At 39.0% G+C, this 25,300-nt stretch overlaps 1 protein-coding gene across 1 annotated transcript in view; it reads right to left on the reverse strand.

Annotated features, from left to right (window-relative positions):
- eys (eyes shut homolog) overlaps nucleotides 1-25,300 on the reverse strand; it is a 635,999-nt gene that overhangs the window by 572,732 nt on the left and 37,967 nt on the right. Inside the window, exons 3-4 of the mRNA XM_062058295.1 lie at nucleotides 20,879-20,995; nucleotides 3,610-3,803 (exon numbers count right to left, since the gene is read on the reverse strand). Coding sequence (XP_061914279.1) covers nucleotides 3,610-3,803; nucleotides 20,879-20,995 — 311 coding nt within the window. The remainder of the gene's footprint in view (nucleotides 1-3,609; nucleotides 3,804-20,878; nucleotides 20,996-25,300) is intronic.

Here is a 25,300-nt window from a genome sequence, read left to right on the forward strand (position 1 = left end):
TTGAGACGTCCGTACAAGGCAAAAATACCTCAGCGAACCTCCAATTAGAGAACATCAAAAGATTAACTGTTTCAATAATTTGTATAAGATTTTAAGGAAACCATCCTAGTCACCATAGCACAGGTTCTAGGTGAGCATAACAGAAAAATAATACTTTAATAATAATAACCCATGGCATTATTGTGAGTTTCCTGCACGTCATATTCATAACTAAAGGAGAAAGCTAATGTGCAGAAGAATATTCCTTTGCCATTTTTAAGTACCGTATTTTCCGCACTATAAGGCACACCTAAAAACCTCCAATTTCCTCAAAAGCTGACAGTGCGCCTTGTGGACCAATTTTGAGCCACAACAGGTCTCGCAACTACGCCAACTTCATTTTCCCCCTTCTACGGCTGCTTACCGTAGAAGAAGAAGCGTTTCTTCTTCTACGGGGGAAAATGAAGTCGGCGGCTGGCAGTTGCGAGACCTAAACTTTATGTAACGACCCAAAAATGGCTCCTATTAAGAGACACGCTTACGACGCAGAGTTTAAACTCAAGGCGATCAGTCACGCAGTAGAACACGAGAATAGAGCAGCAGCGAGGGAATTTAACATTAACGAATCAATGGTGCGGAATTTGAGGAAGCAACATGATGACCTGCGCCAAGTAAAGAAGACTAAACAGAGTTTCCGAGGTAACAAAGCGAGATGGCTACAGTTGGAGGACAAACTCGAACAGTGGGTTGTTGAACAGAGAGCAGCAAGTAGAAGTGTCAGTACAATCACTATTTGTTTTGTTGACATTCCTTTTAGCGCAGCTCCATCTAATGGATGCATAACATAACCCCAGCCTCTACTGTAGCGTCTATTCTATGCGCCTTATAATGCGGTGCGCCTTATATATGAACACAGTTTTAAAATAGGCCATTCATTGAAGGTACGCCTTATAGTGCGGAAAATACGGCATGTTTTTTTTGAGTCATCAGCTTGAAGCGTCCGTCTGTCTCAGACTCCCTCGTCGTCATGTGACATGAGCTACTGGCTGCACCTGAGACGGGACTTTTATAATGAACGGGTGTTGGTGTGAGCGGCGGAACCTCCTCAGGTTTTCGGTTGGTTTGGGTTAAAGCATGGGGGTTCTTTTGTGTTAAACAGCAGCAATGCATTGACAATGGATTGACTGAACGTCTCTCCATTTGGTGTTGTATGGCTGTAACCCCAATCTGTGTGTTGGCAGTGGCCTGTGCCCTGCGTAGATGGTGGGTGCAGGTAATGACCTGGTCAGCATTGTTGGTGAGGGCTGGCAACCGATGTGTTTTGCGCTTTAGTAGGCAGCCACTCGATACTCGAGCCTGGTGGTGATTCCTAAGAAGCATGACAAAGGTTCCGAGTCCATGCTATTTACTGTGGGTGGACCCAGCAAGTTAAAAATCTGCACAGTTTGAGGATGGTATTACTATCACAGTGTGTCTCCTAAAGAGGACTGCTGATACTTTGTTGGAGTCGGCTGGGTCGTGAGTGACTTCCGGTTTGGGGATGGTGAGGCCCTCTACATTAAGCTGGCGAATTGACAGAACTTGGTGCTCGATGGTCGGGATGGCCACCTGTCCTGACGTGGACGTAATGTGTCTCTCCAGCCTCTTGTGCCCTGGTCTGCCAGATGGGTGACCTATACCATTCTAATCAACTACACATTTTAGCTCTAAAGTTAATATGCCTCTATAACCAAAATATGTGAATTTTTTTTACAGAGGATTTTTTCCCAAAACGTAAAAGGTTATTTAAATCTAATCTCATCTCTTAGGTAAATCCCTTGTGTATTTTCCAACTAAAAACATCATCATCAGAGCCTTCTCTTGTCTTGATTGTGAGCTACTCAGATGTCCCATCCATTCAGGATGTCAAAGTACATGGCATTAAGATACAATGACCTTGATACTTGCTATTTAGACAATAATGATGGTGTGTTGAGTCACTTTCAGTGAATAGTAAAGTCATACAGTGTTCCCTCGCCACTCCGCAGTTCACTTACTACGGCAGGGGTGCTGGAGCCTACCTCAGCTGCATTCGGGCGGAAGGCGTGGTACACCCTGGACAAGTCGCCACCTCATCACAGGGCCAACACAGATAGACAGAAAACATTTACACTCACATTCACACACTAGGGCCAATTTAGTGTTGCCAATCAACCTATCCCCACGTGCATGTCTTTGGAGGTGGGAGGAAGCCGGAGTACCCGGAAGGAACCCACACAGTCACGGGGAGAACATGCAAACTCCACACAGAAAGATCCCGAGCCCAGGATTGAACTCAGGACTACTCAGGACCTTCGTATTGTGAGGCACATGCACTTAACCCCTGTGTCACTGTGCTGCCCCAGTCAGATGTATTCCTGATATTTCCGTTGGGTCCAGTCTATGATGTTGTCAGCCCATGTTGTTCTTGGTCTACCTCTCCTACGTTTACCATTCAAGTTTCCCCCTAGTAGCAGTTTCTAAAGGTTGTTTCCTCTAGTTACACGACCAAAGTAAGCTAACTTTCTCCTCTTGATGTTGAAAAGTAGTGAACTTTTGGTGTTTAACTAAATTAGAACCTTTTCAGTTCTTTTGTGTTCAGTCCATGACAATCTTAACATGTTTCTTTAAATCCACATTTCAAATGCTTTTAAGCTATTCAACGTTGCTTTTGTAAGTGTCCATGTTTCCGCATCAGCACCATGTAGTAGTGTTGCCCACACGTAGCAATTCAATATGCTTTGTTTCAAACTGATGTTAATGTTTCTTGACGTTACGATTTTAGACATGTCTTTGAATACTGCTCTTGCAATTCCGATTCTTCTTTTAATTTATGTCACATTTTCCACCATCTTTGGTTGTCATGTATCCCAGATATGTTACTAAGTCTTGTAGATCTGAATTGTTTTCTGTGATCAAATTTGTATCATCAGTATATCTTAAAATATCAATGTTGGTTACTCCTATATTCACTCCTTTCATAGCTTCAACTTGTGAGACTTCTTGCAGTCAATAAATATAATACATTACGTGACAGAGCACAGCCTTGTCGTACTCCTTTTTTAAATCTGGAATTCTATTGTTACTTTATGCTCGGTTCTTACTGCAGCTGTCTGTTCCCAGTATAACTTAGTTATTATTCGAATATCTTTATCGTCACTTCCAACGTTCGCTACACATTCTATCAACTTTGCATGTTTCATTCGGTTAAATGCAGTTTGTCAACTAAATTATATCCAGTATAATAAGCAGATGTACTGTCATTTCTGTTTTGTATACTACCCTATTCAACATGAGAAGTGCAGGAGCTTTTTTAAACTGTAGGAACACAACAATATACCCAGTGTAAGGCGGAGAATAGAGCAGAGTCCCTCTTCCCCTTAAAAAAATTCAAACATAATAAATATGAGAGCAATCTCTAAATATTTGTTGGGTCATTCAATCAAAGTGCCTGCAAACGCGCTTTCCCAAAGCTAATCTTGAGGAGAAAATATTAATTGCAGCTGCCGCCTTTAGAGTAACGCCATTTCAAGAGACTATATTAATTTCCATACGTCATTCCATGTGTATGTCCCTCTGAGAGAAAACAAACAAGGGAAATTAAGTGCTCACATGCTCTCCTGCGCCGCAAATGTGTTCTTCACGACATGCGTTTGACATGCAATCAAGGGCAGCTCTCAGATCGCAGTAGAGGCCCCCGAAGCTTTCAGGACAATGACAGACCGGACCTTTGGGAGTCTCCTCACATATGCCTTCGTTTCTGCACGGATTTGGATCACAAGTGGATTTTCTCTCACAAGGCGAGCCTGCAATAGAAAATAAGAATACGACCTTGACAACCTTACATAACACCTTTTTGTCACACTTAAGGAAGCCTTTCACTGGGATTGCATGAGAATTTGGTAGGTAATGTGGAAAAAAGAAAGGTCACAGCATTTGTTAGAAGCATGAACCATTGCTGCACCAATGCTACATTTTGTTACAATTGTAGTTATTGGGCAGTATTAAAGTATGAATTTGATAAACATTGTTGATTTAAATTAGCCATGCTTGTGTGGTTTACATATATATATATATATATATATATATATATATATATATATATATATATATATATATATATATATATATATATATATATATATATACATATATATACAGTACATACAGTATATATACATATATACATACATAAAAACAGTATATATACATACAAATACATGAACATACATACATACATACATACATATATATATATATATATATATATATATATATATATATATATATACTATAGTATTTCACATAAGTGAGTAAACCCTTCACATATCAGTAACCATTTTTATTACTGTACATCTTGTCTTTGGACAATCTTGCAGAAAACAAACTTGAATATTGTCAAGGCGGGGGTTGACTTAAAGTGGCTCGTTCTCCCGGAATGCGAGACTAACCGCTCCGGACGAAGACGTGAAGGTAGGATTAGATTTATTAAACATAAATCACCCAACTACCAAAATACAGGCGAATAACAAAAAAAAAAGCCAAGCGTCCCTAAAACACATGAAGCTAGGACTTAGCATCGGCTATGGCATGAAACGAACACTTGGCATAAACTTTGAATCAGACATGAACCGAAACAAAACTTACTTGGCATAAACGGTGTGACGCAAACAATGAAGCCAGGCCGACTGACTGGCAAAGACAAGCTTAAATAATGCCTCTGATTAGTGCTCGGGAAGCAGGTGAGCGGGCGAGCACTAATCAGAGACAGGTGAACACAATGAGTAACCATGGTGACAAAACAAACAAGGAAGTGCAACCAGGAACTATGGAGTCTTAAACAAAAAATAACATAAAACATGATCCAAACCACAGATCATGACAAATATAATAATATAAGTTAATCAGTGTGCAGCTTGTATGGCAGTATGAATTTATTATACACTGAAAATAAGTCAACACACAGCCACTATTGTCCAAACAGCTGGCACACAAGTGAGTACCAAATTATTTGTGTCTTGCCTACAGTCAAGCATGGCAGCGGTTATGGTCTGGGGCTGTTTCAGTGCTTTTGGCACTGGGGAGGTGCAGTACATTGATGGAAAACATGAACTCCAGCATTTAATGTGACATTCTGAAGCCTGTCTGAAACTGGGCTACATGGCACTTTTCCAACATGATAAGGAGTCCAAACACACCTCCAAGATGACAAGTGCCTCGCTAGGAAAGGTGAACCTGAACTCAAATAAACACCTGTCCTGCAACTTCTATGCCCACAAGGATTTAGGCAAAACAATAGTTTTCACACTTAGGGCCTGATCTATTAAGATCCAAATAACAAGTGCTAAATAGCGTGTGCAAACTATAAAATTGCGTGTGAATTGCGGGTGAACAACTAAGACTGTGTGCGCAATTGACAAGTGCAAAAGTGGTGCAGACCATCTTTTGCTTGTACACCGACTGTGCCCAAGTAGACACTCATTTCCCTCCACATTCATGACATTATATGCTCATCATATGCTATGTTATTGTTTTTTATTTATGAAAGTCCAAATATCTTGACATACGCAGGACGGGCAATTCTCTGCCGACCGTCTGTCTTTGCAGCGCGATCACCTCCTTTCTCACAGCCCTTTGTGCGTGACTGTGCCAGTTTAATAGGTAAAGTTAAAGTACCACTGATAGTCACACACACACTCGGTGTGGTGAAATCACTCTCTCTCGGTGGCCGCGCTCGGAAATCAGTTTGTACGCACATTTCAAATAAGCTCAATATAGACGGAAAACAGCAGCTGTGGATCTGTTTTAGCATTGATAAATCACATTGCCTGTGCTAAATGCTTATATTTACATCTCCTCCAGTATTGGGGGTGTTCTCAATAATCAGCATCTATTCTGCATATACACGAACACAGCCAGGCTGAATGGATTGCACTCACTATTTTTGCTCATTTAAGAGATGCAATCCTCTGTGCTCGAGTTTAGCTCAGCTTTGTGTGCGCTGTCACGTTGACACATGTTTTAATACATGCAAACTTTTAAAAGATCAGGACTTAAAGGCCACTGAAACCCACTACTACCGACCACGCAGACTGATAGTTTATATATCAATGATGAAATCTTAAAATTGCAACACATGCCAATACGGCCGGGTTAACTTATAAAGTGCAATTTCAAATTTCCGGGGAAACTTCCGGTTGAAAACGTCTAGGTATGATGACGTTTGCGCGTGACGTCAATGGTTGAAGCGGAAGTATTGGGACACCTTGTATCCCAATACAAACAGCTCTGTTTTCATCTCAAAATTCCACAGTATTCTGGACATCTGTGCTGGTGAATCTTTTGCAATTTGTTTAGTGAACAATGGAGACTGCAAAGAAGAAAGCTGTAGGTGGGGTCGGTGTATTAGCGGCTGGCTGCAGCAACACTACCAGGAGGACTTTGAGTTGGACAGCAGACGCGCTATCCAACGCTAGCCGCCGACCGCATCGATGATCGGGTGAAGTCCTTCGTCGCGCCGTCGATCGCTGGAACGCAGGTGAGCACGGGTGTTGATGAGCAGGTGAGGGCTGGCGTAGGTGGATAGCTAATGTTTTTAGCATAGCTCTGTCGAGGTCCCGTAGCTAAGTTAGCTTCAATGGCGTCATTAGCAACAGCATTGCTAGGCTTCACCAGGCGGTACAGCATTAACCATGTGGTTACAGGTCCAGAGTTTGGTAGTATAGTTGATCTTCTGTCTATCCTTCCAGTCAGGGGTTTATTTACTTTGTTTCTATCTGCAATTAAGCCCGATGCTATCACGTTAGCTCCGTAGCTAAAGTGCTTCGCCGATGTATTGTCGTGGGGATAAAAGTCACTGTGAATGTCCATTTCGCGTTTTCGACTCTCATTTTCAAGAGGATATAGTATCCGAGGTGGTTTGAAATACAAATCCGTGATCCACAATAGTAAAAGGAGAAAGTGTGGAATCCAATGAGCCTTTGTACCTAAGTTACGGTCAGAGCGAAAAAAGATACGTCGTGCACTGCACTCTAGTCCTTCACTCTCACATTCCTCATCCACAAATCTTTCATCCTCGCTCAAATTGATGGGGTATTCGTCGCTTTCCCGGTCCGAATCGCTCTCGCTGCTGGTGTAAACAATGGGGAAATGTGAGGAGCCCTTCAACCTGCGACGTCACGCTACTTCCGGTACAGGCAAGGCTTTTTTTATCAGCGACCAAAAGTTGCGAACTTTATCGTTGATGTTCTCTACTAAATCCTTTCAGCAAAAATATGGCAATATCGCGAAATGATCAAGTATGACACATAGAATGGATCTGCTATCCCCATTTCAATAAGAACATTTAATTTCAGTAGGCCTTTAAATATTCACACATTGACAAAATGTGGACATGTTCACCAGGTTGATGTTCACTATGTAGACCACATGACTTTGTTGACTGTACATGGACTACTTAAAGTTGTTTCCAAGTTTAATTTATATAGTATTGTCCCTTGAGGACGGTATAGAACCTTAATTACCGGACTATAAGGCACACTTAAAATCATTTCATTTTTTCAAAAAATCGACAATGCACCTTGGTGCCTGGTGCGCCTTGTGTATGAATTATTTCTGGTTGTGCTGACCTCGAACCAATGTTATATGGCACATGGTGTAATGATAAGTGTGACCAATAGATGGCAGTCACACATTAGAGATACGTGTGGACTGCAGGTTGAAAGAAGTCTGTTCAATAAATGACTGTAGCAAAAACTGGTAAGACAAAAATGTTAATGTTTCATTGAGAATATTGAACATTACACACAGCGCTCAAAAATCTGTCAATGTTTTAGTGCGACTTTGGTAAGCTATTAAGCTGCACCGCTTGGTTGTCAGAGCATTATGACTACCGTAGTCAGACGTACTGTGCTTCATCATAAGGGTATTATTATGGTGTGTGTATAAGGACCCCAAAATATTATCTGGCATTTGGTTTCAGCCTAATATGCAAAACCAACTTTTCTTACATGCTGTTGTTCCTGAAAATTTGCGCGTGTCCGCCATCGCAGTCCGACGCCATAGTCAATAAGCTCCTTCATTTTCTCTATCATCTTGTCCTCTTGTTGTGAGGCGTTCATCCTCCACTGTTGTCACTTTTAATACAAAGTAGTGTACAGTTCCAACTTAATCTGTCAGTAGACCCGCTGTGGAAGGGCTAAAAGCAACAAAAATGACAGGTAGAAGACGCTGTCGAAGTGGTGCCACGTAAATAAGACCGCCCACAAAACGGGGCATCCTAAAGAGCAGGGGTCACCAACCTTTTTGAAACCAAGAGCTACTTCTTGGGTACTGGTTAATGCGAAGGGCTACCAGTTTGATACACACTTAAATAAATTGCCAGAAATAGCCAATTTGCTGAATTTACCTTTAACTCTGTTATTATTAATAATTAATTATATTTATCTTTGTGGAAACACTGATTATCTTAATGATTTCTCACAATAAATATATATAGAAACAGATAAATATCAATATGCAATACTTTATTTTTATATTTTCTCCAAGTGCACATTTTTCAAATTGAACATTTTCAAATGATCACTTCTAAGACAGTCTTGTGAAATCACAATATCCCATTTTAACTAGCTAGCCACTAACATGTTTTAACAAATCATGAATTACTTTGCACCATGTTTGTACAAATAATAACTCATGTAAAATACAAAAGTAAACTCTCAAATTTTTAAATCATGTCACACTTTAAACTGGACACCTAATCTGTTATCTGGTTGTTGACTTATAAGAGGTATATTCTTATAAAACGTCAGGTATTAAATATGCCCTGATGTGGGATCAGAGCAGAGGATGTCATTTTTGTAGCCCTTTGAGGCATTTGTGATTAAAGGCTATATAAATAGACTTTGATTGATTGATTGAAGATATATTTAAAAAAAAAAGTTGTGTAAAGTAGTTTTTGGACTTTTGTTCTTGGTCCTGAATTACTGACATCAATACTTTATTGAATCGCAGAACTAGATTGCAGTTTTTTTGTATAGAATAAAATGATCAATTTAAATTTAAAACGATCGATTTAAACCAATGCAGACATGGCGGCATGGGGCGTCCCCACCCAGTGAGTCAACTTGGGCCGGAAGCTGTTTATTTTATTTGGTTTTGTTTTGTTACATCGGAGCAGGTAAAAATAAGACAACAACTTATCAAAACAAAGGCATGTTGACCAAGATATTAACCGACATATTAATCAATTTAAAGGAGACAAAAATGTCAATCATGTTTAATTTTGTGGGACAAGTTCGGAATATATCCAATCCCAGTTTGTTAACAGCATACATTATGAAGGGGGTTAGTTACAAAGGAGAGACAATCAGAGGCTGAATATATGCGAGATGAGAATTTTAGATTTACCACAACGAAAAACAAAATCTATGGATTTAGCATGTTCCACCTCGTAGTATGTGTACACCTGGAGGAAAGGGAAGAGGACACATTTTATTTTTTACGCTATACCGTATGATGCCATCAGCAACATACTCCCGCCGCGGAAGCACACACCACTTGTTATAGCTGCACTGCTGGGGCTTTGTTTGTCCGCAAATGATTACTACATGTAAGACAAACACTTTGTTTATTGTAACAAAATGTGTTTGAAATTATTTAATCCTTTATTGCAGTGGTTCTTAACCTGGGTTCGATCGAACCCTAGGGGTTCGGTGAGTCGGCCTCAGGGGTTTCGGCAGAGCCTCCGCCGCGGAGGTCAAGACACACCCGACTCATCGTGTAAATAAAAACTTTCCCTATCGGCGTATTATGGATACCCCCAAACAATGTTCCCTCTAATTTTCCATATGTGTGAGCAAACGCAAAAACTCCTTGAGCATTCGGTGGAGCGCATGTGAGCGACGTCAGATGTGCAAATGCACTGTGGTCACACCTGCAACACATCAGTCCCAAACCTGACTAAATAACAAGTTCAATGTTTTATTATCATAATCAAATGACAGCAGTCATTTCCATGAGATTATTTTCTAATATAAGTGTTTTGGCCCACTCACAATGATTATAACATATTGTTTTTCATGAGCTGTGTACTAGTATTATATGTCTGGGTGGGGGGTCCTACTTTGGAAATAACGTGTACCCCTTTCAGATATCGCATTTAGTTTCCACTAAAACATTCACATGTTGCACAATGAGATGTAAACATTCGATTATGTGTACATTCCTGTATCTTTCTGTTTGTAAAATATATATCTATTAGTATTTCTTTAATATAATAACATCATTTTATGATTACGGTTCGGGTTTGGTGAATGCGCATATGAAACTGGTGGGGTTCGGTACCTCCAACAAGGTTAAGAACCGCTGCTTTATTGTGTCCGAAAAATGAAGGAGTTGGCCATCTCTACGGTAATAATGAGTTTGTAAAGGACTGTTGCTGATCTGATGTTGATGTGCTGAAACCTCTTTCTTGTTTACAAGCTACAAATAATATTAACTGTTCTTTGTCCATGCACATAATAAATATTTATAGTGTTTGGATACATTCATTAAATCAATGTATTAGTGGTTGCCAAAAAGTGACCCAAAGCAACACTTTGATATTGACACATCTCATCTGTGCATGCATTACTAGAAAACTCTTAAGAAAATTACATATATCATTACAACGTGCATACTGTTCTGATTACTTGTAAAAGGCATTCAAAGTAATATTTTGATATTGATACATCTTATCGGTGCATAAATGACGCTTACATAAATCACAACATAGTAACTACTGTACTGTTTGCTTCTTGAAGTACCCTTTAAAAAGCTGAAAGTGCACTGTTTGCCATTTAGGGTTGATTTCACCTTTTTTTTTTACTTTACAAAAAAAAATCACTTTTTGGCAACAACAGCATTGTCATTTGGGGTGGATTTCATTTTTTTTTACATTAGAGTTGTCATAGCTCATAAGGAGTTCTCAATCACAGTATATATTAAATGTGTACATTTATGGCAAAATATACTTCTGGATGCTTTATGTATTCAGCCTAAATCAGATTATTGTATCATGAAATATGTTATTACACATTAAGTACACTTCTTTGGTATGTACCTTCATGATTGTAAGTTGCAGCAAAGTGAAAATGATCTAATAAAAGTAGATATTGCCTGTTTTGTGATTATTTAACACACTTTTATTTAGACACGATAAAACCCTCATTCAGCTGTCAATAGATTATTAATTCATGTTTAATATTATGGGAAATATGATTTTCAGCAATTGAATACAGTATACAGTATTATAACGCCTTTGATGGTTGTTGAATTAATGGATCAGATTTAAGTAAACTAATTAGCTGATCAGGTTAAAATGCACTTGTGTACTATTCTATATCATACTGTAATGCCGCTTTGTTCCTGAGGTGGCACTGGTGTTATTGTTTAAATAAAAAAATACAACATGGAATCCGGAGTGGAGCGAGGTCTGACTCTGTATCTGTTAAAAACAATCAACCTGTGAGCAAATATCACAATATATGATGCCCAACTTAAATAATTATGTTGATTATATTTTAAATTAGAATATGTTCTGGGTTCTCATTTTGGATGTTAGCAATTTTCAAAGTGGATTGACCGACATTTTCCATTAAGCGCAACTGCGCAGGACACAATTAGGAAGAAATGAATTCACCAGAGTTTGAAGGTGAATCAGATTTGACGATGATGTCTCTGCCCAGGCTTTTCATAGTTATGTTCCTCTTGAGGTGTCTGCACATTTATCTTTGCCGTGTCTCTTTTCCTTGCATATTTTCTTTAATCCCCTGCTGATCCAACACTGCTCCTGTCCCAGAGGCACCTCCTGGCCTCCTCTGCGGCTATCAATCTCCCCGCATGCAACTTCAGGGGCTGCTTGTGCCACTGCTTATTTTACATTCCCCAAATTGAATTTTCTTTAACAGCATTACACATAAAGTTGCTCCTTTTGTAAACTGCAACACACATATTACAAAAGTAAAAATTGCTACATAAGTAATGAGTACTTTTGGTTAGTTGTTTTATCTTTTATATTGCATGATTTTTACATTGTTCTATTACTGTATGTCGTACCTCAACTTAAGCGCTTAACTAGTTCTGTGATATCAAAACAAATCAAATCAAACTTTATTTATAAAGCGCTTTTCATACATAAAAGAAATGCAATGCAAAGTGCTTTACAAAGTTAAAAACAATACCCCGGTGACCCACATCCCCCATTATCACATACGTATGCACAGATGCAGATACCAAACACAAACACACACACACGACATACACACATTTGCAACTATACGGACAAATGTTTGCATGGCTGAGTACAGAGGAGTCATGTGAGTAAACACTATCACAGGAGCCATCTGCACCAGGGGGTCATCAGACCATGGCCACCAAGAAATGTGCAGTTTTGCTTTATTGGGGGGGGGGGGGGGGGGGGGCATTTGCCTCACACATAAAGTGGATCAGGTTGTTGATTGGAATGTTGGTCCACTCTTTTTCAATGGTTGTGCGAAGTTGCTGGATATTGGCAAGAACTGGAACACGCTGTCATATACGCAGATCCACAGCATCCCAAAAATGCTCAGTAGGTGACATACAGTACACCAGGGGTGTCCAAACTTTTTCCACTGAGGGCCGCACACGGAAAAATTAAAGCATGTGGGGGCCATTTTGATATTTTTCATTTTCAAACCATAACAAAATATATGGATTTTGTATTTATTTTACCTTTAGGGGTCCCGGGGACCATAAAGGGTCTCAGTCATTAAAATGTAAAAAAAAAGTCAGATTATTATTTTTTTTAATTATTATTTAACGCTTACAGTAAATCTCTATATCAACTTCAAGTTGATATAAAGTAATACACATTAAAAAAAATGTTTTATGGCTTTTCTGTCAAAAACAACTTAGTTTTTTCATAGTAAAACTGAAATATGCAGTATTTAGTAATTATGGCCCTAAAAGATCAATAATGCAGGACACCATTGATTTTAATTATTTCATATTTTTGAGTAATCACAGTGAAAAGATAAATAAAAAATCACTAAATGTATTTGGGATCCAAAAGGTGCCCCACCCATAAAGTGATACATTTTTATTAGGTTTTTCTTTTACTTTCAACACTTTAGTTACGAGATCAACTTCAGATATATCTGTCGATTTTATGCTGGAACAATTATTTTGTTTGTTTTATGCGCTTTTGTCAAAGAAAACTTTGATGTTTTTATATGGCTACTACACAATATATGCAATATTTACCACATAAAACATTTTAAAGTGAAATATTTGAAGTAATTGGAGCCCTGAAAATAATTCATTATAACATGGATTCTTTTGTCATTATTATTTTTTTTTTGAGCAATGGCAAAAAAAGAAAAATAAAGAAAGACAAAAGAAAAAAAAACAGCCTACATGGCAGCTTTTGTGTCAACATTGCAACTTTTTCTCATTAGATTTCACCTCATTCCACTTTTTTTAATGTTCTTTTTTTATTTTTACAATAGTATTTCCAGAATGTGTGGCGGGCCAGTAAACAATTAGTTACGGGCCGCAAATGGCCACCGAGTCGCACTTTGGACATCCCTGCAGTACACGGTGAGTATGCTGACCATGCAAGAACTAGGATGTTTTCAGCTTCCAGGAATTGTATAGAGATCCTTGCAACATGGGGCCGTGCATTGTCATGCTGCAGAATGAGGTGATGGTCTCGGGTGAATGGCACAACAATGGGCCTCAGGATCTCGTCACAGTATCTCTGTGCATTCAAAATGCCATCAATAAAATACACTTGCGTTCGTTGTCCATAACATACGCCTGCTCATACCATAACTTCCACCCCCACCATGGGCCCCTCGATTCACAACGTTGACATCAGCAAAGCGCTCTCCGACCCGACACCACACATGCTGTCTGCCATGTGCCCTGAACAGTGAAAACCGGGATTCATCTGTGAAGAGAATCCCTCTCCAACGTACCAGACGCCATCGAATGTGAGCATGTGCCCACTAAAGTCGGTTACGACGACAAACTGCAGTCAGGTCGAGACGCTGATGAGGACGACGAACGTGCGGATGAGCTTCCCTAAGACAGTTTGTGACTGTTTGTGCAGAAATTATATGGTTATGCAAACCAATTGTTGCAGCAGCTGTCCGGGTGGATGGTCTCAGACGATCATGAAATGCACCTGCTGGATATGGAGGTCCTGGGCATGTGTGGTTACATGTGGTTGGCGGTAGTGACGACGGTTGGATGTACTGCCAAATTCTCTGAAACGCCTTTGGAAACAGTTTCCATCCATCCATTTTCTACCGCTTGTCCCTTTCGCTTATGGTTGATAAATGAGCATTCAATTCATGGGCAAAAGCTCTGGTGGACATTCCTGCAGTCAGCATGCCGACTGCACGCTCCCTCAAAACTTCGCTGGCATCGTGCTGTGTGACAAAACTGCACATTTCAGAGTGCTGTGGCACACCTGTGCAAAATTTGTGCTGTATAATTAGTATCTTGATATGCCACACCTGTGAGGTGGGATGGATTATCTTTGAGTTTGAGTTTGAGTTTATTTCGAACATGCAAGCATACAACATGATACATCACAATTTCCAGTTTCTTTTCAACATGTTCGAAAAGGAGTAGGAAGACGCAGAGCTTATTTAATCCTACCCCTTTTCTTTACATAACAGTTGCGAAACTTTTTGTTCACTTCCTGTTCACAATTTTTTCACAATAAACTCCATAAGTAATCACAATAAAAATAAATAAATACATAATAGTAAGAATTTAATAATAATAATTAGTGAAGTAAGTCATATTTCATATGATGAGATAAATACGATTACTTTATCGACGTCACTTCCTGTCAATGAGAAAGGACGCAAAGAAGAAAAGCTCCGCTTCTGCTACCGGAGTTTTTGTTAAGTCTGAAGATTTTGACCACTGATTTGACCACTGATTTGCGATCACAGCCACAGGAGAGTCACCTGGCATCTTCGATCTGATTTTGGTCAGTTGAGAGGCACTGATACGCTGAAATAAGGCGAGTGGAAGAGCCGTTAGCCGCAAGCCAAAGGCGCCTCCCGCAGTTCAAAGCGGTTGCCTAGCAACCAAAAGTTACGGCGAGTTTACAGCTGTTTTAAAGTGATCCCGACGTCGCAGAGTGATATAAGTTGACAGGCTGACACCTCAAATTGATCTCTGAACGGCGCAAGGTACGAAATTGTTGAAAAAACAAGTTAAAAGTGCCGCAAGTCGCTAAAGAAGTAACTTTTTTTTGTATTTTTTTTTTAAAGTTTTATTTATACATTTCAACATTTCAACAATCAAATAAGTACAAAAGTAGTACAAAACAGTACAAAAAGAATACAAAGCAGCGCCAGGGGGTTATAAATTCAAAGTAACTAAAATAGAATGCAAAAAAAACATATATATAATATAAACAAAGTGCAAAGCCATAGGCTCACTCAATTTCAGTAAACAACTCAAATTTGGAACACAGCATAATCGTCTTCACAGCTTTCTGGTTGCTAGAGGTAGAGAGTGTCTTAATGTACAGTTCTAACTCTTTTTTAAAGGCACAAAAGACAGGTCGGGTATTGAGAAACTTACATTTATGAATATAAAACTTAGCCAATAGTATAATGAGGTTGCAAAGGTAAAATTCCTTTTCAAATTTTTGTTCATATAGTGTAAAACCAAATATCACATCTTTAAAACAAAGCACACATTTGTCATGAATATTGTCCAGGATGAAGCGACAGATGCCCTGCCATAGTGATCGAGTGCTTTCACAAGTCCAAAACAGGTGGTAAACAGTCTCTGGATGCATGTTACATAAGGTGCAGGTAACATCAATGTCCTTCTTGTATCTAACCATCACAGTCTTTACAGGGTAATAACGATGAATGATTTTAAAAGATATCTCTTTGACTTTGTTGGTAAGTAAATACCTGTTAGGAAGGGACCATGTTTTGACCCAGCAGATGTCATTCACAATATTATTCCAGAGCGCAATTACATAGGAGACAGACACACAATCATTTTGGAATAAGCTGCGGATTTTTCTGTTATTTGCTAAAGAAGTAACTGCCCTTAAGACATAAGAGGCGCTGACGTCAGTGACTGCCGCGATGCCAAAAGTTAAAGGATTGACTGGAAAGACTGATTTGAAGCTGGGCACAGGACATGATGGGATTCAAGAAGGGATACTACAAAAAATACTCCAGGAATTTAAAGAAGAAATGATAGAAAAATTGGAAGAATTGATGGATGGATGGAAAGAGGATATGAAAGAAATGAAAGAAGAAATTAAAGAAATGAAAAAAGAGAACAACTCCAGAAATAAAGAAGCCACTGAAATGAGCAAACAAATGACGATCCTTCAAGAAGACAAAAACATGCTGAGGAACATCATAGATGAAATGGATCAGGATAAACGAATGAATGATATCATTGTGACAGGGCACCGAATTAAACCAAGATCCTATGCGAAAGCTGTGAATAATGAAGGTGAACCAGATGAAATGGATATGGTCTCAGCAGAACAGCAAGTGGTCAACTTTCTGCAATCAAAATAAATTGAAATTGACATTAATACCATCGAAACATGCATCCCACTGAACGGAAGAAACAACAACGCCACTCCAGTCGTGCTTGTGAAACTCGTAAACAGAAAATCTAAAATGGCATTGCTGAGACAGGGAAAGAAGCTGAAGGGAACACATGTGTACATGAATGAGCATCTCACAAAACGTAATGCTGGAATTGCCAAGAAAGCACGCGACTTGAGAAGGCAGGGAAAAATCCAGGGAACTTGGAGCGCCAACTGTAAAATCTACATCAAGCTGAATGGAGGTCCAGAAGCAAGAGTAATTGTTGTCCATGACATCAAGGACCTGGACAATTTTAATAGTATCTTGGCAAAGAATAAATGCTCACTAACCCAGTTTAGACACATTTGTGAACAATATTTGAGAGGAATTAATCTTTTGTCTATTTAGTAAAAGTTATAGATCTTTGAGTTCAACTCATAAAAAATGAGAGCAAAACTAAAAGTGTTGCGTTTATACTTTTGTTCAGCGTATATTGATATTATTTTATTGCCTAGCCCTACTTAGCACTACTGAAACATGATGCTTAGTGTTTCACGAGCGAAACTTGTAGTTCATCCTCGCAGGCTAAAAAAATATAAGGTTCTAGATAATAATTTGTCCCAAATATGTCATTGTTGGCTCTCATTAATTCTGTAATGGTGGTAGTTGTTGTTAAAGGAACAGGCAAACTTTGCACTGCACTCTGTGAAATCAATGCTCCGCCAAATTGTTTCGATAATGGTTAAAATGAGCAAAATACGGTAAATATTACACGTTATTATGAATGAGCCTATTACTACATTACATTTATACTTACAGCATGTGATGCTCTTTAGAAGGCTTTATAGGCAGAATAGTCTAATCCACATTAGTCGCATAATTAGCAACCTTATGCAAGCGTTTATTTACAATTTACAATTCATAAAAAAGAGAAAGACAAGTATGTGCTTGTCTCACATAAGAATTTTGAATGAAAGGCAAGATTCCAAAAAATGTGCAGTAAAGGGATAACTATTTATTCATCACTATCCACTAGCATTCAATTGGTCAACAAGGGTGGTAATTGCAAACTTGTTAGTAATTATATTTCAAAAATGTAAATTTGCTGTGAACAAATAAAAGAGAGATACAAACAATTAACACCTCATGGCAAATTGAAAGGGACCAATAAAGATGTTAATACTCTACAAGGAATACCCCTGAGGTAGAGTGGAGGACAGTCAAAACAAAAGAAAATCTCATTTGAAACGTCCCACGAGCTCAGCTCATTATTCTGTGCGCATAGACTTTGGCCTATGAGGGCAGCCAGCTATGGAGCAGCCACCAGCTTCTGCTTGATTAATGAGGAACATGTAGCAGAGAAGAGGAGGAAGAATAAGCTGCAAAGGAACTCCCAAGAAGCTGATGGGACAGCAGGGAAAGCACGACTTTGGAAAAACACCCAAAGAGACAGCTCAGCAGGGAGAGCAGCGGCAATTAAGGATTATATCCAATTAGAAGAGTGGTAAAAGGAATTGTTTTAGTAAAACACCCTAAGTTGGTAATATCTTATAAATACGTTTTTTTGATAATACAGCGTAAACTCTACATACCTTATTTTCTGGACTATAAACTACTTTTTTCCAACGCTTTGGACTCTGCGGCTTATGAAATGGTGCGGCTAATTTATGGATTTTTCGGCCATAATGTTTTGTATTCAACAAACTGTTTACACACTACACTGACAGCAACACTGAAAATGTGTGTTACTGTTTGTGGTATGGCGCCATCTTTTGAAGTTTGCTCACTGCAGCTGCTGCGGGTTGAAAATGTAGTTCGTGTTTCGTGCCGGAAATATACTCCTCCAACTTTTGTACATTTTACAATATAACTAAAACAATTCATACTTACTGAACTGTTCCATGTGTGAAGTCTGTAGGAGTGTTTTCATGTATAATTGTTATTGTAATGTAGTCAGGCTAGCATTTTTAGCATTAGCAAATGTGCTAACATGTTTACAAGTGTCTGTGTTAGTATTATTAACATACAATGGCTTTATTTTGTATTGTATAGTCAACCATGACTAACTACACTAAAGCAAGCTCGGAAATTATTATAAAATATATATAAAATAAATTATAAAAATATTACAATTACAGTGTTTGTTAGTCCGGGTGAGGAGGCAGTTAAGCTAGAACTAACCAGCGCCAGGCTGGAAAATTCCTGCACACATAGCATTTCTTGTAGATTAATTCATAACTCACATAATATTTTTTTCTGTAGTGACTGTGCCAGAGGTGAACATGCATTCTACTGAGGTGCCAAATTATGACGCGTTCAATCTATCGCAGCACCAAGCAAATAATCTCAAAATCCTCATCATATTAATTCCTAGATGTGATCGAAATTATTTAAGGCGCACAACACAAAATAAACGTAACGTTATTATTATCAGTACTACCGGTACGTATAACATTAACAAAAAATCCTTAAAACAGCCCTCTACCTATAATATGGGCTTTTAAGATATCATATCATTACCTCAAAAAGTGTTATTAGTTAATGAGTTCATTAGAGACAACAATCTTAACGACATTGGTCTCAGTGCAATTTGGCTGTAACCAGATAAATTTTTTGACTGCACATATTTCCCGTCCCCTTAAAAAGTGTGGAGGGGTCGCACTAATATCCAATGAAAACTTGAACCTTACCCTTAACCGTAATGAATATAAATCATTTGAGGTGCTTACTATGAGGTCTGTCACATCGCTACCTCTTCAACTGGCTGTTATATATTGCCGCCCTGGGCCCTATTGGAACTTTATCAGTGAATTTCAGAGTTTGTCGTTGATCTAGTGACGCACGCAGATAATATAATTATAACGGGGCATTTTAATGTCCATATGAGTACCCCGTCAGACCCTCCGTGGGTGGTGCTCCAGACTAGAATTGAAGGGTACGGCGTGGCGAAGTTGGTAGAGTGGCCCTGCCAGCAATCGGAGGGTTGCTGGTTACTGGGGTTCAATCCCCACCTTTACCATCCTAGTCACGTCCGTTGTGTCCTTGGGCAAGACACTTCACCCTTGCTCCTGATGGGTGCTGGTTAGCGCCTTGCATGGCAGCTCCCTCCATCAGTGTGTGAATGTGTGTGTGAATGGGTGAATGTGGAAATACTGTCAAAGCGCTTTGAGTACCTTGAAGGTAGAAAAGCGCTATACAAGTATAACCCATTTATCATTATAGCTGTGATTTTACACAAATAATAAATGAACCCACTCAAAAAAGTGGTTATTCATCCTCTGCTCAGATGATTTAACCTTGATCCTGACCTCATGGTCCCACCTTCCCTTTATCTCCAAAATCCTCAAAAAAATGGTTGCACGGCGTACAATCTTTCGTCAGATCGTGGTGGGACACTGTGCAAGAGTACAGCCCAGATGTTTCTCCTCAATTGAGCTAAATTTAATTCTGTATCTGTTTGATTCCTTGCTTCTTTGTCTGTTTAATAGATGTCAACAGTGTTTGAACCTGACAAATACCAGTCTGGAGGAACTGCTAGCTGTTCTAAGTCATGTGGACCACTCTTCTATGACCTGAATGGAGACCTCCGCCAATCATCTGCTTGCCCTGAATGAATTGGACTCGCACAGTGATGTCATTGTGGTTTGTGCAGCCCTTCGAGCCACCTGGGATTAAGGGCTATACAAATAATCGTTGATTGATTGATTGAAGATATTCAACACTCTAATGCCATCTAGTCATAAAGTGGATAGTGCATCCCCTGCCCCCACCATTCGCCACGTTTCCTGTGTCAGGTAAAGCGCAACAAACTGGCCAGATGACTCCCCTTCCGACTGTAGTTTCATCATTGTGAAATCTTGTGTGAGTTATAACTGAATTAATAAATGTGGCAGCTATCAACTTTTGAAAACTCACAGCTGTATCAAACTTCTGAAATAATGTGATCAGCAGGAACAATGTAATATAAATGACATTTTAATTAGTAGCTGTAAACTTGTGTTTTATAAACTGTGACACGCTCTGTTAGCCCACAGCTCTTTGTGGCTTTTCTACAGCTGTATATCAGCCCCTCTTAATGTCGCTTTCTGAAGTGTTTGATTTAAAATGCAGCTGCTGCGATGATTATGATTACAAATATAAAGCGGGATCAAATTTAAAGCCTGTGAGAAAATGCTGATCTTTGATCGAAAAAAAAAGTTTTCAGCTTTGACCTTTTCCAGAGAGAGAGGCCCCGAAGTGAATGTCACGGTTGGATTTGCTAAACTGCCTACCTGAGAATTCGGCCCTACAAAAGCATTTGAAGGAGGTCGATGACACTTGAACGCACGTCCCTTCGGTGCACATCCTCTTGCAGTTTTCCTTTCCAATGACTTCAGAGCAGTTTGTTCCTAACACAAAGAAAGTTGATATGTGAACAGACAACCAACCAACATAAGATTATACACTATATTGCCAAAAGTATTTGGCCACCTGCCTTGACTCACATATGAACTTGAAGTGCCATCCCATTCCTAACCCATAGGGTTCAATATGATGTCGGTCCACCTTTTGCAGCTATTACAGCTTCAACTCTTCTGGGAAGGCTGTCCACAAGGTTGCGTAGTGTGTTTATAAGAATTTTCGACCATTCTTCCAAAAGTGCATTGGTGAGGTCACACACTGATGTTGGTTGAGAAGGCCTGGCTCTCAGTCTCCATTCTAATTCATCCCAAAAGTGTTCTATCAGGTTCAGGGGGGGGGGCGTGGGGGGGGGCATCTATAAGCCTATCTATCAGCAACCTGTTTGTTAGCATTGCTTCATAGTTAGGCAATAAACATATGCTATTAGTACAAAAACCCCAAACCAGTGAAGTTGGCAAGTTGTGTAAATAGTAAATAAAAACAGAATACAATGATCTGCAAATCCTTTTCAAGCTATATTCAATTGAATAGACTGCAAAGACAAGATATTTAGTGTTCGAACTGAGAAACTAAATTTGGGAACTGAGGAGACCATATTTAGAAGCTTTTCAGGTGGAATTATTTCCCATTCTTGCTAGATGTACAGCTTAAGTTGTTCAACAGTCCGGGGTCTCCATTTAGGCTTCATAATGCGCCACATTTTCAATGGGAGACAGATCTGGACTACAGGCAGGCCAGTCTAGTACCCGCACTTGTTTACTATGAAGCCACGCCATACTTGACTGTGGATTGTGGGGGGGGGGGGGGGAGAGTATATTTAAAGCTTACCAAAGTTGTACTAAAACATTTTGATAGATTTTTGAGCACCGTGTGTAATGTTCTATATTTTCAATGGAACATCTAAAATGTCGGTGTTGTTTACTTGAGACATATTGCAATCAAAGTGCAGTCTACACTTATCTCTTATGTTTCATTGCCACTTATCATTACACCATGTACCAAATAAAATAGCTTCGAGGGGAGTAAGCTCAACCAAACGTATTCCTTACATTAGGCGCCCCGTGTTATAAGGCGCACTGTCGAGTTTTGAGACAAAAAAAGATTTGAAGTGTGCCTTATAGTCCGTTAACTACAGTAAGTAAATGTGAGAATTCATTTAACTATTTCTTATTACAAATGCACGGTTTCTTTTTAAGTTGCGAGTGATAAAAGCTTTTTTTAGTGAAACGAAAATAAATATAAAACAGCATCAATATACATAAATTATACATGCATCAATAAGAAATGTTTCATGTAATCGTAGCTCCATAATCGTAATTGTAATCAAATCTTGAGGTACCCAAAGATTCCCACCTCTAATGAGCACAGTCATTTGAAAGTGAAACAATTTTGCCATCATCATTTGTGTTAGGCCTTAACTATTTTGTTGATAATTATTTGGATACATTCAGTAAAAAAAATTTTTTTTTATTGAACATGCTTGTGCTCTGTATCGTGCATTTATTTGAAAAAATGACAACCGAAGTCATGAAAATAGATTATTTTATTAGAACCCCGCACCCCACAAATCGGTTAATTAACTAATCATTGACATATTGTCTAAATATAACCCGATTGGTGGGAACTAATTTAAGGCAAGTAAGTACGTAACGTGCAAGCCAGCGGCACACTGTGCTGTGCTCAGTCATTCAGTCCGTCATTTGTTTATTTAAGAAACTTAACTGGCTGGCATTTAAAATGAGTCACTCACTATTATAAAGCAGCAAAGGCCTGATCTAACAAAGGTTAGTGTGTACTAAAACACGTGCAAACCTGATAGCACACGCAGAGCTGATCCACTAAACGTGTGCAAAGTGCATTGCGTCTTAAGTGAGCAGAATAAGGCGTGCAATCCATTTTGCGTCGCTGTCTTCATTAATATGCAAAATATATGCTGATCAACGAAACGGCCACAATAGTGGGAGGAGACTATGCAAATATTATTATTGAGCACACGCAATGTGATTTATCAACATTCATCACCGTATTGCGTGCACCATTTTTGCGTTTTCTGTTTCTTGTGCTGCACGGACAGACAGTGGACAGAAGAATCCTCTGTTCTACGTGTGTGCCAACACTTTGACCAGTCAGAAATAAAAAAAAAATTGAAATATCGTCTATTCCGCCATATCATTTTGTAATTTTTTTTAGCGGCTTGAGGACTTAAGGGGTTAATTAAAACAAATTAAATTGATGGGTTTTGGTGTCCTTCAGTATTTTTTTTTGATGATGTTTATTTTTTTTACATAAATTATATATTAATAAAATATTTCTTACATGGAAAAAATCTCTCTCCAATGAGCACACCTGTCTGTGTGAATGCAGATGCACTGCAAGACTGCTTCTAAAATACCCATAAAAAGGGGTACATGTCTCTTGCATATTTTAGATGCCTCTGAATGTTGCATTTTGGAGTTGTTGTTGTTTTTTTTTACAGTGGGTCATTTGTGATGTCACAGTGTAGCGGACGTACTTATGTGGTCATTTCCAGTACATGCTGTTGGCCTGTCTCCTCCAAAGTTTCAGTCTGTGAGACTGTTATGGTTGCTGTATAGACCCTCCATTGTCATTTCTTCTTGTTTCATGCCGTACCACCTGCTCTGATGTATATAAAATCAATAATTCCATATTCATTTGTCCACAACCTTCTACGCAGGATTGTTCTGTCAAGATGGGCCACGACAAAAATGGATTTGCTGCTAAACTCTCACGGGAAAAGACGGCACCATGGCAACATTTCTACTTGGTTTGAGGAAGCACAAGATAAGGTAGGATAAATAATTATTTTTAATTAATCCTATCATGCGCATTGTAACATTGACTTGCGCTATGCAGTCACATAAATGCTGGTAAAAGCAGTTTTGTTTTATGCAGCTCTGTATTGAGCCGAGAGTGATCAGGTGTACCTAAAAGTGTGATTGGGTGAATCTATATATTATTTATGAAGGTTATTTTTTGACTGTGTCTGAAAAAAAAATGTCTGCAGTAAATATATTTAAAAGTGCACATTTTTAAAAGATAAATAGATACTTTTAGAGAGGCTGCGGCATGGAGGGTTCCATTTGTGATCAAATGAGAACACCTCTGCAAACTGTTTCAGACACACGCAGAAAGTAGGTTATAAATGTGACTGTGTAGAATCATTTAGACGTAATACACACCAAAGTACAAAACCCAAAACCAGTGAAGTTGGCACGTTGTGTAAATGGTAAATAAAAACGGAATACAATGATTTGCAAATCCTTTTCAACCTATATTCAATTGAATAGACTGCAAAGATTATTTTTTTAGATTTTATTTTTTGCAAATATTAGCTCATTTGGAATTTGATGCCTGCAACATGTTTCCAAAAAGTTGGCACAAGTGGCAAAAAAGACTGAGAAAGTCAAGAAATGCTCATCAAACATTTATTTCGTAAAATCCCACAGGTGAACAGGCTAATTAGGAACAGGTGGGTGCCATGATTGGGTATAAAAGCAGCTTCCATGAAATGCTCAGTCATTCACAAACAAGGATGGGGCGAGGGTCACCTCTTTGTGAACAAATGCGTGAGCAAATTGTCGAACAGTTTAAGAACAACATTTCTCAAGGAGCTATTGCAAGGAATTTAGGGATTTCACCATCTACGGTCCGTAATATCATCAAAAGGTTCAGAGAATCTGGAGAAATCACTGCACGTAAGCGATGATATTACGGACATTCGATCCCTCAGGCGGTACTGCATCCAAAAGCGACATCAGTGTGTAAAGGATACCACGACATGGGCTCAGGAACATTTCAGAAAACCACTGTCAGTAACTATAGTTTGTTGTTACAGCTGTAAGTGCAAGTCAAAACTGTACTATGCAAAGCGAAAGCCATTTATCAACAACACCCAGAAATGCCGCCGTCTTCGCTGGGCTCGAGCTCATCCAAGATGGACCGATGCAAAGTGGAAAAGTGTTCTGACAAATCCACATTTCAAATTGTTTTTGGAAACTGTGGACGTCGTGTCCTCCGGAACAAAGAGGAAAATAACCATCCGGATTGTTATAGGCGCAAAGTTCAAAAGCCAGCATCTGTGATGGTATGGGCGTGTATTAGTGCCCAAGGCATGGGTAAATTACACATCTGTGAAGGCACCTTTAATGCTGAAAGGTACATACAGGTTTTGGAGCAACATATATTGCCATCCAAGCAACGTTATCATGGACGCCCCTGCTTATTTCAGCAATACAATGCCAAGCTACGTGTTACAACAGTGTGGCTTCATA

This window comes from Entelurus aequoreus, linkage group LG09 (genome assembly GCF_033978785.1).
Source record: "Entelurus aequoreus isolate RoL-2023_Sb linkage group LG09, RoL_Eaeq_v1.1, whole genome shotgun sequence".
Classification (NCBI taxonomy): Eukaryota; Metazoa; Chordata; class Actinopteri; order Syngnathiformes; family Syngnathidae; genus Entelurus; species Entelurus aequoreus.